Source organism: Bos javanicus, chromosome X (assembly GCF_032452875.1).
Source record: "Bos javanicus breed banteng chromosome X, ARS-OSU_banteng_1.0, whole genome shotgun sequence".
Lineage (NCBI taxonomy): Eukaryota > Metazoa > Chordata > Mammalia > Artiodactyla > Bovidae > Bos > Bos javanicus.
The window spans coordinates 113,251,716-113,266,774 of NC_083897.1; the positions used below are offsets into that span (position 1 = coordinate 113,251,716).

Below are 15,059 nucleotides of genomic sequence, written 5' to 3' on the forward strand. Positions count from 1 at the left end.
GAGAACCTTTATTAGATCTATTAAGAATCGCCCCATCCTGTATTCTGATTCTTGATTTCTCTTTAATATTTTCTGTATTTCTATAATTTCTTTGGTTCTGGGTAATTTTCTAAAATCTATCTTCCAGTTCTCAAATTCTCTCTTCAACTGCCTAAGGCATAACTTAATCTTTGATATATAAATATATTCATCTCTATCTGTATACATATCTATCTGTGTGTGTGTGTGTGTGTATTTTTTTCCAAGGGCCATATTTTCCATTTCTCAAGGTTTTACTTACTTGTTTGGCAAATCTTCTTTTCTACCATCTTCAGCTTTTGTGTAATTATCTCTGTTTTTTCCTTGAAATGATTTAAGCAATATATTTGGTTGAGAAGCCTCAACTTAATGAGTATTAAGCATGAAACAGTTTTGTTAGTCCTATAACTAAAACCAACCAGGTTAAACTCCATTTAGGCCTATAGTTGGCTTTTTAAACAGCATTTCAGTCTGATACCATCTGTTTTCATTTACTTTTAGTTATTAAAATTTAGTCTGATAAATTTTTATCTCATACTTTATTAAAATCTTCCAACAATTTAATCCTGTGGATTCAGTAATTTATACACAGGTGAAGTGAGAAAAAAAAATGAGCTTACAGTTCCTTTATCTCAATTTCTGGATAATAATCTTCTAATTTTTGTATATGGGAGGATAAGGAAGGAAAAATGCACCCTTTATCTGGTCTTCTTTTCTTGGCTGGGTGCAATTGCTATTAACATTTTGTTAATGCCCACACACATCTGTGATGATGTGTCTGTTTTCACCAGACTCTATAGGGTATCACTACTGATCTGGCTTGTTCTCTATAGTCTTGTGCTCTGATGGAGAGCCCAGTTGGCCTTGTTCATATGAACTTTGAACCTGAAAAAATATTTCCTGAGCATACATGATAACCTTGGAAACTTCAACAGGAATTTCAAGCTGACTCTTGCCAGTAGCCTTATAATACAGAGAAAGTTAAACCCTTTTTACTCAGGCTTTTGTGATATCCTGGAATCTTACCCACTACCTCCTAAACCAGCCTGTGGGCACTGGCAGGTCCCATATTGCATAACTCTTAGGAATGAGGAACGTGAAAGATTTATCCTTGATTCCTTTTTGTCCATACCAGCAGTTCAATAGGGCATGCATGTCAGCCATTCCCTTCTGAATATTTGCACACACTTGAAGAACAGTGCTCTTTTATATCTTGGAAAGGGACCAGATGAGTTTCTAAACATCCTCATAAAAAGGCAAAAAAGAATTGCCTAACTTTTCATATTCACCTCTTTTTTTTTTGTTCCCACAGTCCCTGCCCATTAGAGCCCTCTCTCTCTGTCTAATGAGAGCTTGTAGAAACATCTAGCAAAAGTTTTGTGAACGTGGAATGTTCTTAAGTATGAATTCTGGTTGTTAGTCTCAAGAAAAGTAGATCCTACTGGCAAATTTTATCACCAAGCTAAACTTCTTAAATGTAAAATTCTTTGAATGAATCTATTATCCCTTATCACAATGGATGGGTTCTACTATTTGTTACATCTAAAATAGTGAGTTTTATCATGTGATTTGTAATTTTGTGTTTGTGAGCTCATCTATAATAGGAATTGTAGTTTACTGGAAGTTCCTTCTGTGCTAGGCTATTGGAGAATCCTTAAGAGTCTTCTGTTCGTCTCTACCACAGTGTGAGAGATGTTGTGTTCTATCCTCATGTGTTATATAAACTTGGGTTTCGCTTTCTTAGTGTGAATACTCATTTTCCAATCAAAATCCAAAGGATTCTCAGCTTTCTTGCTAATTTCTTACACCCCAATGGATGGGGATTTTTTAGTTCTTGTTTCCAGGATAGGTGACACCCAGCTTTATGCTTTTCATCTCTCTGGAATGCATGAGACCAGTATGTCTTTTCCCATAGGAAATTTGTTTTGAGTACCCCAGCTCTTATGTTCGGATATGGCAGTATTTTTGTTACACTTAGTTTCCCAATATTTACTGTTTATACTACCTGAGGACTTTTCATACTTCTCTTATAAATCAGCTGTGAATTTGAAATACATTTTAAATACTGTTTCTAGAGGAGCTTGGTGGGCTATAGTCCATGGGATCCCAGAGTCAGACACAAGTGAAGCAAGTTAGCACACACGCATCATTTTAATATGACCAAAGCAGGTCGTGGGAAGGGATTACCAAATCACCTCCATTTACCATTTTTAATGGAAGTCTCTTTTTTCTCTTGTACTTTTTTCAAAGCCACTTTGACTTTGGTGATTTCAAAGTAATGTTAAGTTCCAAATTGTTAAGCTTAACAATTATTCTAAGTGGCTTTTAGCTCCAATTCAGGCTGCAAGACTATATTTTATTTTGCAGAGGTGACCTGTAAAGTCAGTACATTTAGCTTCTCCAGCTGTGCCCTTCAGATGCATTCAGGACACAAGAGGCCATCTATCCTGATGGTTAAATCAGCAAGGTAGTTCATTATCTCAATCTGCAACAAAGTTAATAAGACACATTACCAATCGCATCTCCTTATCTTCAAAGCTCTAAAGTACACTTGGGTATTTAACGGGATATTTATATTTTCCCACTGGGATATTTGCCCAGAAGGAAGATAGTCTGTAGTCCAGCAGGAGCTGGAAGTGACCCAGATTTAAGATTTCTATCACTTTTTAAAGCAAAATACTTAATTACACTTTCTGTGATAAACTGTACATGAATTACCAGGCAAGAATTGGTAGGCTCAGAGACAGTGTTCTCCATCATTTTCAAGGGCTGTGAGAAAAAGTGAAAATATGGGAAATCTGATAGAATTTTTAGTTTCTCTTAGGATAAAATGTCCTTCCTATATTTATTTTTGGTGATGGCAAAGGGGTAGCAGGGCAGGTGGTAGTGATTGCAGTGGTAGATTTATACATTTGCCCAGTATTTACAATAACAAGGCTAATGGAAAATGACTGTTAAAATATTCTTTTTATCTAATGCATCTTCCTACTTTCTACCAGCAGACATAACCTTAATCCAGAAAATGGTCTTTATTAAAAAGGGCTTTATCACACACATGTGGATGCCTCAACAATATACTACTCAAATTTGCTTGTTTTGAGGGTTATAGAAAGTGGTAACCTGTAATATATTGTTTACTAGGGCTTACTTTTTTGCCCAACATTTTTGTGTCTGGGCCTCATCTATAAGGTTCTCCTTGAAGTTTTCATTTTCACTTTTATATTCTCTGTGCAAGTATGATACATGGAACAACAGACTGGTTCCAAATAGGAAAAGGAGTACGACAAAGCTATATATTGTCACCCTGCTTATTTAACTTATATGCAGAGTACATCATGAGAAATGCTGGGCTGGAAAAAGCACAAGCTGGAATCAAGATTGCTGGGAGAAATGTCAATAACCTCAGATATGCAGATGGCACCACCCTTATGGCAGAAAGTGAAGAAGAACTAAAGAGCCTCTTAATGAAAGTAAAAGAGGAGAGTGAAAAAGTTGGCTTAAAGCTCAACATTCAGAAAACCAAGATTGTGGCATCTGGTTCCATCACTTTATGGCAAATAGATGGGGAAACAGTGGAAACAGTGTCAGACTTTATTTTTTGGGGCTGCGAAATCACTGCAGATGGTGATTGCAGCCATGAAATTAAAAGATGCTTACTCCTTGGAAGGAAAGTTATGACCAACCTAGATAGCATGTTAAGAAGCAGAGGCATTACTTTGTCAACAAAGGTCCATCTAGTCAGTTCAATTCAGTTCAGTCGCTCAGTCGTGTCCGACTCTTTGCGACCCCATGAATCGCAGCATGCTATGGTTTTTCCAGCGGTTAATGTATGGATTTGAGAGTTGAACTGTGAAGAAAGCTGAACGCCGAAGAATTGATGCTTTTGAACTGTGGTGTTGGGGAAGACTCTTGAGAGTCCCTTGGACTGCAAGGAGATCCAACCAGTCTATTCTAAAGCAGATCAGTCCTGGATGTTCATTGGAAGGACTGATGCTAAAGCTGAAACTCCAATACTTTGGCCACCTCATGGGAAGAGTTGACTCATTGGAAAAGACTCTGATGCTGGGAGGGATTGGGGGCAGGAGGAGAAGGGGACGACAGAGGATGAGATGGCTGGATGGCATCACCAACTCGATGGACATGAGTTTGAGTAAACTCCGGGAGTTGGTGATGGACAGGGAGGCCTGGCGTGCTGGGATTCATGGGGTTGCAAAGAGTTGGACATGACTGAGTGACTGAACTGAACTGAAGTATGATATGGTATATGTATACATTATTTTGTCACTGGACATTAAGGCTCTTTTCCTCATTTTTAATTTTTGGTTATTACAAAAATACTGAAGTGGATGTTCTTGTAACTGTCTTTGTTTTACATGCAAACCAGTTTCTCTGAAGATATGTATCAAAAAGTGGAGTTGTTGAGTTGCTACGTATGTGAATATTTACCTTACTGGGAATGATAAATTGTTTTCCAAAATGGCCATTCTACTATACATACCCACCAGCAATAAATCCAAATTTGTGTTAATCTCCTCTCACAATTGAATTGGTCAAATTAAGCATGTGTTAATCAAAATAATAAATATTTCATTGTAATACTGATATATATAGTCTCCTGGTTACTAATGAGTCTGAACATATTAGTAAATATTTATCATACACATGTATCTTTTTCTTTCAAATACTGGTTTAGGATTTTATTTCAAATTTCTATTAGGTTATTTGTTCATTTTTTAACTGACTTGGTGTTCTTTTTGTATTACTCATCTATTACTAATTTTGCAATTGTTTTCTTCAAGTTGAGACTTTTTCAATTTTTTCCTTGTGTATTGATGAATAGAAAGTTTTAATTCTAGTGTTATTAAGTTTATTTATCTATTTCTTATGGTCAGCTTTTTAAAAAATGTCTTAGATACACTTCCCCATCACAAGGTCAAAAAATATTCTTTTATATTTTCTGGTAGCAGTCTTAAAATTTTGCTTTTTCATGTATGACTCTTTTTGAATATTATTTTTTTTACTGTATATCAAGAGTCATTTAAAAATACTTATATCCTTGAGATAGTTTGCATCTATATTTCTATAATATACCATTAGGAAATAATTTGAAATAGGGATGGTCGTGATGGACCATTCATGATGATGGTCAACACATATATATAATAGCTAACAAAACTAAAAGTAGTCTACCTTTACAGTAAGTGTTGATTTTTAAGGAAACCAAACTATAGCCACTTAAGTAAAACATTGCATTTTTATTTAGACTATATCTTCTTAGTAATATGGAAAAAATTATAACATATAATGTTAAAAAGACACTATAGTTAAATCTGTACTTTTAACTATCTAGGTGTTTATATATGATGAAATTTAGAGGAGGTCAGAGAAAGTGGTAGTAGCTGATCTGTTGTGATGTTAGGTTTATATGTGCAATTCTATGCATGCTCTTATTTTTGTATTTCCCAGTCTGTAATGTTGGTGATTTTTTTATTTAAAAAAGTAAATCACTGAATCTTGAATTTATTCATGTAATACAATTTTTCCTTAATGATTTGTAATTATAAATGTATTAGATGCTCAAAATGACTAGCTGCATTTTCAATGATCTACTGCAAAGGAGAGATGAAAGGTGTAAAATAGGTTTTATTTTTAGAAGTTTTAAAAATGCAAATACCAGAGTCACACATTCACTTTGCTATCAAAACATTTCATCCATGATCTTCATTTCTTTCACAGGAGGTTTGGGCATGTTGGCATGAGTTATTGTCATACTTGGAAAAGGCAAATAAGTGGCTAAATGAAGTAGAATTGAAACTTAAGACTACTGAAAATATTCCTGGTGGAGCTGAGGAAATCTCCGAGGTGCTCAGTGTAAGTAGTGAATTAATATAATTATGATAATTGATATGCATTATTGAAAGATGTCAAGAACCAAATACGAAATAAACTCAAAGAAAACCACACAAATATTAGAGTTGCTATGCCTTCCCCAGCCCTAGCACTTGGGATAAAACCTTTGATTCCACTATGAACCTTCCAGTCTAAAGGTTTTAAAGAGGATTTAAATAACCTCTTACAAAGGACATTTGCCTTTTGCTATATCACTAAGTTCTATGTTGACATTTTGTTTTACCTATTTAAATCTACTACAGACCTGCAGATACTGTTTGAATGCACAATTTTGCTCCATTGGAATAGAGCTAAACAGGATAATAATGTAAAAGATTTCCACTTTAACAGCTACCATCATTGAATTGGAGCATAATTTTACATTATTTAAAAATCATAAATTTATAACTTTCAGAATGTTTCAAGGTATGAAATAGGCATGCTTTGTTATTGGGAATGTATCTTTAAAATGTTCATACCTTTTAGTTATATATAGAATATTAGTACATTTTCAGATTTTCCTTTGGAGGTCTTTAAGAAGTAAAATTTAAAGGAGTTTGCATGTATAAACTTTGACTTATGTGAATTTCTGACAGTCATTCATGTCCTATCCATTTTATTGTGCTTTTGGATAATCCTTTATATGTAATGAATATGTAGTTTTAGTCTATTAATACATACTGTGTATAAAGCCATTTGTGGTGCAGCCCCTTTGTAAACCCGCTAAAACAAGGTACATAAATAAAATGTTAAGAAAATGTAAAATGGTTTTGACTGAGTAGAATTGGAATCCTATACATTGCAGCATAAACCTGGGCATGATTATATCCAACTTCATTTTCTCAAGAGAATTGTAAAACTTTGAGGTATCAAAGAATAATGAGACAGGACCCGGTCTCAAACAGACTATAGACAGACTTTGTCCCTGTCTTATTCAGAGATGTTCAATGACCAAACATTGATTCATCTTCCAAACGAAATGAGACAAAATTGCAAACTTACACATTAGTGAAAGAGTCACGGCCAGAACAAAAGATGTGATCATGCACTTATCATACCAAATCAACAGATAGAAGCACCTCATCCTTGTTCTTATTGCCTCCCAGTCCAAAGATGGCTATTTTACCTCTAATCCATGTATGTGAAAAAGCATGAAGGGCAAAGGGATTTCTTCCAAAGATATTGTGACTTTTTTTTTAATGTAGGAAGGGAAATTCTGCTCTTGAATGTCTACACTGTCAGAATCATGTCATTTGGCCATCACTAACTGTGAGAGAAGTTGGGAAATTGAGTGTCTTATCCTCCAGGTTTTAGAGTAGAATTTCAGAGAAGCAGGTGGACATGAATCACTTCTTCTGTACCCTATTCTATAGTCCTGCCACAAGCCCTTGAAAATTCACATGGAGCAGCATGATAGTTTTAAAGTAACAATTATCTTTCAGGTTTGTTATCCCAGTTGAATATTGGTTTAGGTTGCTTATAACTTAATTATATGTAAATCAGAAGATGCTGAGCATTTTGGATTAATTCAGTGAATTTAGAAAAAGAAGAGATGTAGTAATTATTGCAAATTTATTTCAGTCACTTGAAAATTTGATGCAACATTCAGAAGATAACCCGAATCAGATTCGCATATTGGCACAGACCCTAACAGATGGCGGAGTCATGGATGAACTGATCAATGAAGAACTCGAGACATTTAATTCTCGTTGGAGAGAATTACATGAAGAGGTATGGCAGGCAAAGTGAAAAAAAAAATCTGAAAATTAATTTGCATAAATGTCTAGCAAATACCTTTATGCCTCTTAGGCAAATGAGGAATACTTTAGATATTAGTTCAGCTTCCAGGTTGTAGAAACTATTAAGTGCTAGATATGGCTGAAATAGTTACACGTGTGTTATATCAATTTATCTTACAAAACCTTTATAAACTATGGATTTTAATAGGAATCCTGAAAGAGACCAGGTATAGTAACATGCTCAGATCTTCACATGAGTAAATAGTTAATCTGGTGTTCAAAATCAGATCTTATCTGACCACAGTTCTTTTTCCTTCTGCAAGATTAACCAATATGTATAGGCATCATCACCCATCTCTTTCTCGCTCTTCAAACATGTGCACACATATTTGTTATGTCCATATGTATCTGTTAATAATACAGGTGATTTTATTAGTAACCAAGATACCGGATATTGTTTATTCCCAAATAATATGAGTTTTTATTTATATATAACAGAAGGCTTTTCATATTTAAAATTAATGCACATGGTACGAGTTTTTCCAAATCAAAATTGAAAAAATAATAACATATTTCTCTGAATCAAACAATGTTTTGCATACACTCTCCTAAACCAGGAATGGATTATTTGTCAAAAAGGAAAAAACACCTCATAATGAAGTTTAGTTTCATATCCAATTGCTAAGTGCATTTATAATATGTGAGATGCTGTTTGAAGGTTTGATGATAAGAGAAAATTCCTCTGTTTCACTACTTATAGACATTGATTAATTAAGCAAAAGTGTATTGATTTTTTAGTGTGTTCTAAGATATAAAAACAAAATAATATCCTTATAGGATGCAAAATGTTGCATTAAAAGTGATTACAGAGGATTAGAGGACATAGAAAAGGACACAGATATATGTGGGCCAGCATTGGAAGGTATTTGGGGTAGCTTTCCTAGAGAAGATTGGTTGTAAACTACATTTTACAATTAGAATAGGAGACAGCCAAATAGGCAGTTATAGGAGGGCAATTACAGACAGGTGGCCACGAGCACATACAGAAAATTGGAAATATTCAGTTGTACTAGAACACACAATGCAAATGGGGGTGTGGCTGAAGGTGAGCCTGAACAAGCAGGCATCAGTGAAATTGCTCAGGGAGATCGACGCTTCCCAAAAAGTCTGGTCTCCAACCATGCACTTAACCATGCACTGAGGGAACCACTGAAGGGCTTAATATATGAGAGGGAAGGAGAAGAGAGGTGCCATCCTCATATTATGTAACTTCTGCGAAGACTATGGAGAGTAGAGTGGAGGATAAGAGATAGGGAGACTGTAGGCAGACAGACCAAGTAAGAAGTGATATTTTAGCTCAGTTGAAGGCAAGGCCAATGGTGACATGTAGAAAGAAAATGCAAATTCCAGGAAAGTATCTAGGTTTCTTCTGATTTAGGTGATGGATTATCTGGTGTTTTTCAGAAACAACTTTGAGAAAGTAAGGAAAAAAACTAGTTTGAAGGTAAAAGGTCATATGTCATGTTTTGCCCCCATTAAGCCAAGTATGCATGCTTCAGTTTGATAGTAACACGAAGCAAACCCTGAGTTGAGACCTTAGGTGCTGGTAGTTTATTTGGGAGGGGATACCAAGAAAGGCAAGTGAGCACATGGGGAGAATGGAGAATGAAAGTTTGGAAGGCTGATATAGGATGCTTTTATGAGTGAGTTTCCACTGTGAGTTACTGGGCTCAGTCCCACTGGGAGCTTTAAAGAAATCATGTAGCACACCAGTGTCACAGAGCACACTTAGAATTGTCCCACTGGGCTAATGGAAACTGGAACATTTATTCACCCATTTTCCTCCCTTTGTGTTGGAGGGTTGCCCTTGGGTGCATAAAATCCCAGTACTTCTGGGCTGCCTAGAGCCATAAAATTGAGAAATACGGGAGTTTAAGGTGGGAATCTAGCAGTGTGTGCACGTACTGGTCACCAAAGCTTCAGGTGAACTCAGAGATCTGAGATTAGCGTGTTATGTGGCAGAACAGCAACAAAATCTGTTGCAGTACTTATGGAGTACCCAGGTGGGGATTTTCCCTAATCCGTAAAAGAGAGATGCACAGTACTGGAGTTAAAGAGAGTGATTTAAACAAGTTGTAAAGATGGAAAACTTTTCAGGCTACATACTGATTAAAACTATAGAGTTCAGGAGATCACCCCAGATAAGCCAAGATTAAAAAAAAAAAATAACAACATAGAATTTTGGAGTTGCATCCACATCAAATTTTCAGCTGAGGAAACAGTGTTTACAAAGAAAAAAGAAATGATCAAAGAGTTAGGAGGAGACACAAGTTAAAATCGGGGTGTCTCATGTGTTTGTCAGCCATTTGTATGTCTTCTTTGGAGAAATGTCTATTTAGGTCTCCCGCCCATTTTTTTTTTTTTTATGGGAATACAATCTTCCAAATTTATTATCTGTTAGGCATTGATTTATCACATATGGCAGGAATTTAAACCAGATGTGTACTTCATGGAGGATGCCATCCCATGACGGACAGGGGAGAGGAATGTGACCTCAGCGTAAAAGTAAAGAATCAGAACTTATAGGTGATTCAGAAGTTTCCTTTTAAGCTAGTCATATAATAGAATAAAAGCTCTCCAATCATCTTTTCAAATTAACTGCGACTTCACTTCTTAATCTGGAAGTTGTTGAAAGTTCTGGCTTTTGAAATGCAGTTATTTTCATTGAAATGCAATTATATTTGAAAAATATTTCAAAGATCTAAGATTTTCTGAGTAACTTTTACTTAATCTAAAGCAAAACATCCTTGAAAAATACAGCTCTGGTATGTAAATATGAATATTTACTGATCCCCATTGTCTCTTTTTCCATCTTGAATTTCAGATATCACATTTCAATAGCTAGAATTCAATAACACATCTTTGTCTGACATCTGCTTCCCGCCCATTTTTTGATTGGATAGTTTGTTTTCTGATATTGAGCTTCATGAGATGTCTGTATGTTTTAGAGATTAATCTTTTGTCATTTGTTTCATTTTCAAATGTTTTCTCCCATTCTGAGGGTTGTCTTTTTGTCTTGTTTATGGTTTCTCTTGATTTGCCATAGCTTTTAAGTTTAATTAGGTTTCATTTGTTAATATTTGTTTTATTTTCATTACTCTAGGGATAGCTCAAAAAGATTCTGGTGCAGCTTATGTCAAAGTGTTTACCTGTGTTTTCCTTTAAGCATTTTATAGTGTCTGGCCTTACATTCAGGTCTTTAATCCATTTTGAGTTAATTTTTGTGTATGGTATTAGGGAGTATTCTCTGAATCTTTAAAAGCTATAATTTTCCTTTTTTTTTTTTTGGCTAAAGAAAGGCAGTTTATTTTTTCTGTTAATAAACAAAGTGCTCTTTCATTTGAAGATGAGCCTTAGCCCATTTTCTTCTCAATTAAAATGCCTATGTCAGACTTTTGTGGGTTTTTTTTTATTGCCTACCTAATGTTTCTTAGAACTGCAATTATGCAGAGCAAAGGTAATATTCAGTTGCCTGTTAAATCAATCAAACAGCCAGAGTTTTTATTGCCTATGAATATTTAAAAGAGATATGCTAGATCCTATTCCTAATTTCAGAGTGTGACTTTGCATTCAAATAAGTAATAAATTATCTCCATTCCTTGAAAAGGCATCTTTCACTCTTCATAATCATATGGCACTACATTTTCAACTCACAGTAATGATTTAAGAAATGGTTAGCAAACCAGGAGACACTTCCAAAAATGGTACCAAGTAATCCAATTATTACAGAGTAACCAAGCTACAGAAGGGACTTCCCTTGTAGCTCAGTTAGCAAAGAATCTAACTGCAATGCAGGAGATCAGGATTTGATTCTTGGGTCGGGAAGATCCTCTGGAGTAGGAAATGGCAACCCACTCCAGTATTCTTGCCTGGAGCATCCCATGGACAGAGGAACCTGGCAGGCTACAATTCATGGGGTCGCAAGAGTTGGACATGACTTAGCGACTAAACCACCACCACCAAGCTACAGAAGATGTGTTATCAATATAGCAAAATGTATTATATGATAATAGCAGTAGTAGTAGAATTGTTACAAAGGCTCAGGCACTACTCCAAATGTCTGACATGCATTTTCTCACGTGTTATCTCAATAACCTATATTATAAAGTCTTCTATATTTACATTTTATAGAAATGGAAAGGGTATCAAAGACTACAACACTATTATGTTTGGACCCAACTCTTTACTCTTAGAGCCCAGACACATGACTGGTTGACCATACTAACTTCAATCTCAGTGACCTTTTCCCTATATTAAAAATAAAAGCTGCTTGGTAAGAAGTAAATATTGCAAATAACTGGTTTCCTAATTTCTTAGGAAATCTTAGATTATGAGTTTACAAATATTAGGGATGATTAATTTAAAATATTTTAGAGTATTAAATATTAAAAGCAAACATATTCAGAAGTCCAAAGCCTTTACCAGTTCTTTTGATTAGTGATTATTTCATCTTATATATTGTTAACATCTCTATTTCTGATCTTCTTAAAGTCATCTATAGGTTTTTCACCTATCATTAAATAGCAGACACTAAAAACAAGAAGCAAAATCTAAATTGGTTGTTCTGCTTTAGTAGTAATGCTGAAGATAGGCAGCATGAGGGTCTCATTAATTGCTCCAGTAATTATGACTTTGAACTGGTCATTCAGTGTCACATCTTCCTTAGCAGAAATAGAGAAGAATAGACAAATATTGATTGAAGGAAAACTATAAAGTAACCCAGGGGAGTAAGTGACTCTATATTAGTCATGAGGTCAAAATTATTATTGGAAAGCCATTTGTCTAATAAAAGAATGTGCTTTATGATTTCGTCAATATGTTTACTTCTTAGAAAATATCAATGTATAATAATATAAATAGTAAAAGTCATAATTTATTGAGGGCATGTTTATGTCAGTCCTTGTAGTGTACAGTTATAAATGGTATTAAATTTAATCCCCACATTATTTTTATGAGGTAGATTTGATTAACTCCATATGCATTGAGAAAAGACTGACTTCCATTACCAAGGATGAGACAGATTAAGTTTTCTAAAATGCCCTGTGCAAAACATCAAGATGCTGGGAAATTTCCAATAACTATACTTTTAAATGTTTTCTCTCTTGCTGGGAAGTATAGTAAACCTTTAAAGGCCAGGACAAAAAAATAAAAAAAACATCAGATGAAACTAGTCCTGCTAGTAGAACTATGAGCACTGACCCTTGCATTGCCTCAGTGCTGAAAGCTAAAACTAGACACCCAGATTTTGGTCAAGTTAAGCCATTTGAGATAGTAGAAATCAGAGCCTCAGGCTCAAACTAATGGAGGGGAGGTGAACAGAGATTCTATGTAAAACTAAGGTTATATCTTCAGTAAAATGAGGGATAGTGGCATTCTGTCTGCAAAAGATTCCAATATAAAAATATATCTGTTTCTCCCCTACTCTAAGTATAAAATTAATAGTAAGAATAATTATAATCATCTCATCTGAAAATGTGTAACCATAGTCCTGTTCTTGTGAGGATCACTTATTTGAATGTTTATTACCTGTAGCGGTCAACATATCTCCAAGCAAGAGATTTAAAGAGAGTTAAAGTTGCTGCAGGTTTAGACCTAACAGAAGCAGAAGATATTAAGAAGAGGTGGCAAGAACACACAGAATAACTATAGAAAAACGATCTTAATAACCATGATGCTGTGATCACTCACCTAGAGCCAGATATTCTGGAGTGTGAAGTCAAGTGGGCCTTAGGAAACATCACTATGAACAAAGCTAGTGGAAGTGATAGAATTCCAGCTGAGCTATTTCAAATCCTGAAAGATGATGTTGTTAAAGTGCTGCACTCAATATGCCAGCAAAATTGGAAAACTCAGAAGTGGCCACAGGACTGGAAAAGGTCAGTTTTCATTCTAATCCCAAAGAAAGGCAATGCCGAAGAATGTTCAAACTACTGCACAATTGCATTCATCTCACATGCTAGCAAATTGATGCTCAAAATTCTCCAAGCTAGGCTTCAACCTTACATGAACTGAGAACTTCCAATGTTCAAGCTGGATTTAGAAAAGGCAGAGGTACCAGAGATCAAATTGCCAACATTGGTTGGATCATAGAAAAAGCAAGAGAATTCCAGAAAGATATCTATTTCTGCTTTATTGACTACCCGAAAGCCTTTAACTATGTGGAACATAGCAAACTGTGGAAAATTCTTCAAGTAATGGGAATACCAGACCATCTTACCCATCTCCTGAGAAATCTATATGCTGGTCAAGGAGCAACAGTTAGAACTGGACATGGAACAATGGACTGCTTCCAAATTGGGAAAGCAGTACATCTAGGCTATATATTTTCACCCTGCTTATTTAACTTGTATGCAGAGTACATCATGTGAAATGCTGGGCTGGATGAAGCACAAGCTGGAATATGGATTGCCAGGAGAAATATCAGTAACCTCAGATATGCAGATGACACCACCCTTATGGCAGAAAGTGAAGAAAACTAAAGAGCCTCTTGATGAAAGTGAAAGAGGAGAGTGAAAAAGCTGGCCTAAAAGTCACTATTCAAAAAATTAAGATCTTGGCATCCGGTCCCATCATTCCATGGCAAATAGATGGGGAAACAATGGAAACAGTGACAGACTTTATTTGCTTGGGCTCCAAAATCACTGCAGATTGTGACTGCAGCCATGAAATTAAAAGACATTTGCTCCTCGGAAGGAAAGTTATGACAAGCCTCAACAGCATATTAAAAAACAGAGACATTACTTTTCCAACAAAGGTCTGTCTAGTCAAAGCTATGGTTTTTCCAGTAGTCCTATATGGATGTGAGAGTTAGACTATAAGGAAAGCTGAGTGCAGAAGAACTGATGCTTTTGAACTGTGGTGTTGAAGACTCTTGAAAGTCTCTTTGACTTCAAGGAGATTAAAGCAATCTATCCTAAACGAAATCAGTGCTGAATATTCTTTGGAAGGACTGATGCTGAAGCTGAAGCTCCAATACTTTGGCTACCTGATGCGAAGAATTGACTCATTTGAAAAGACCCTGATGCTGGGAAAGACTGAAGGCAGGAGGAGAAGGGGACAACAGATGATGAGATGGTTGGATGTCATCACCAACTCAATGGACATGAGTTTGAGCAATCTCTGGGAGTTGGTGATGGACCGGGAAACCTGGTGTGCTGCAGTCCATGGGGTCACAAAGAGTCAAACACAACTGAGGGAGTGAACTTACTGAGTTGCACGTTGGCAGCACCCTTGCACTCAGTTCAGTCTCTCAGTCACGCCCAACTCTTTGCGACCCTCACACTAGTGAGAAGCAAATGAAAATTCTTAGAAAGAAATGTGCTTTAGCAGTCTCACATATGAAATTTTGTGACA

The 15,059-nt window shown here is 35.7% G+C and overlaps 1 protein-coding gene across 10 annotated transcripts in view; it reads left to right on the plus strand.

The window, feature by feature from the left end:
- The window catches only part of DMD (dystrophin), a 2,228,404-nt gene that overhangs the window by 822,798 nt on the left and 1,390,547 nt on the right, over positions 1–15,059 (plus strand). For all 10 annotated transcript variants that reach the window (XM_061410475.1, XM_061410469.1, XM_061410467.1 and 7 more), the window contains 2 exons: positions 5,755–5,889; positions 7,489–7,638. In XM_061410475.1, the coding sequence (XP_061266459.1) occupies positions 5,755–5,889; positions 7,489–7,638 (285 nt within the window). The remainder of the gene's footprint in view (positions 1–5,754; positions 5,890–7,488; positions 7,639–15,059) is intronic.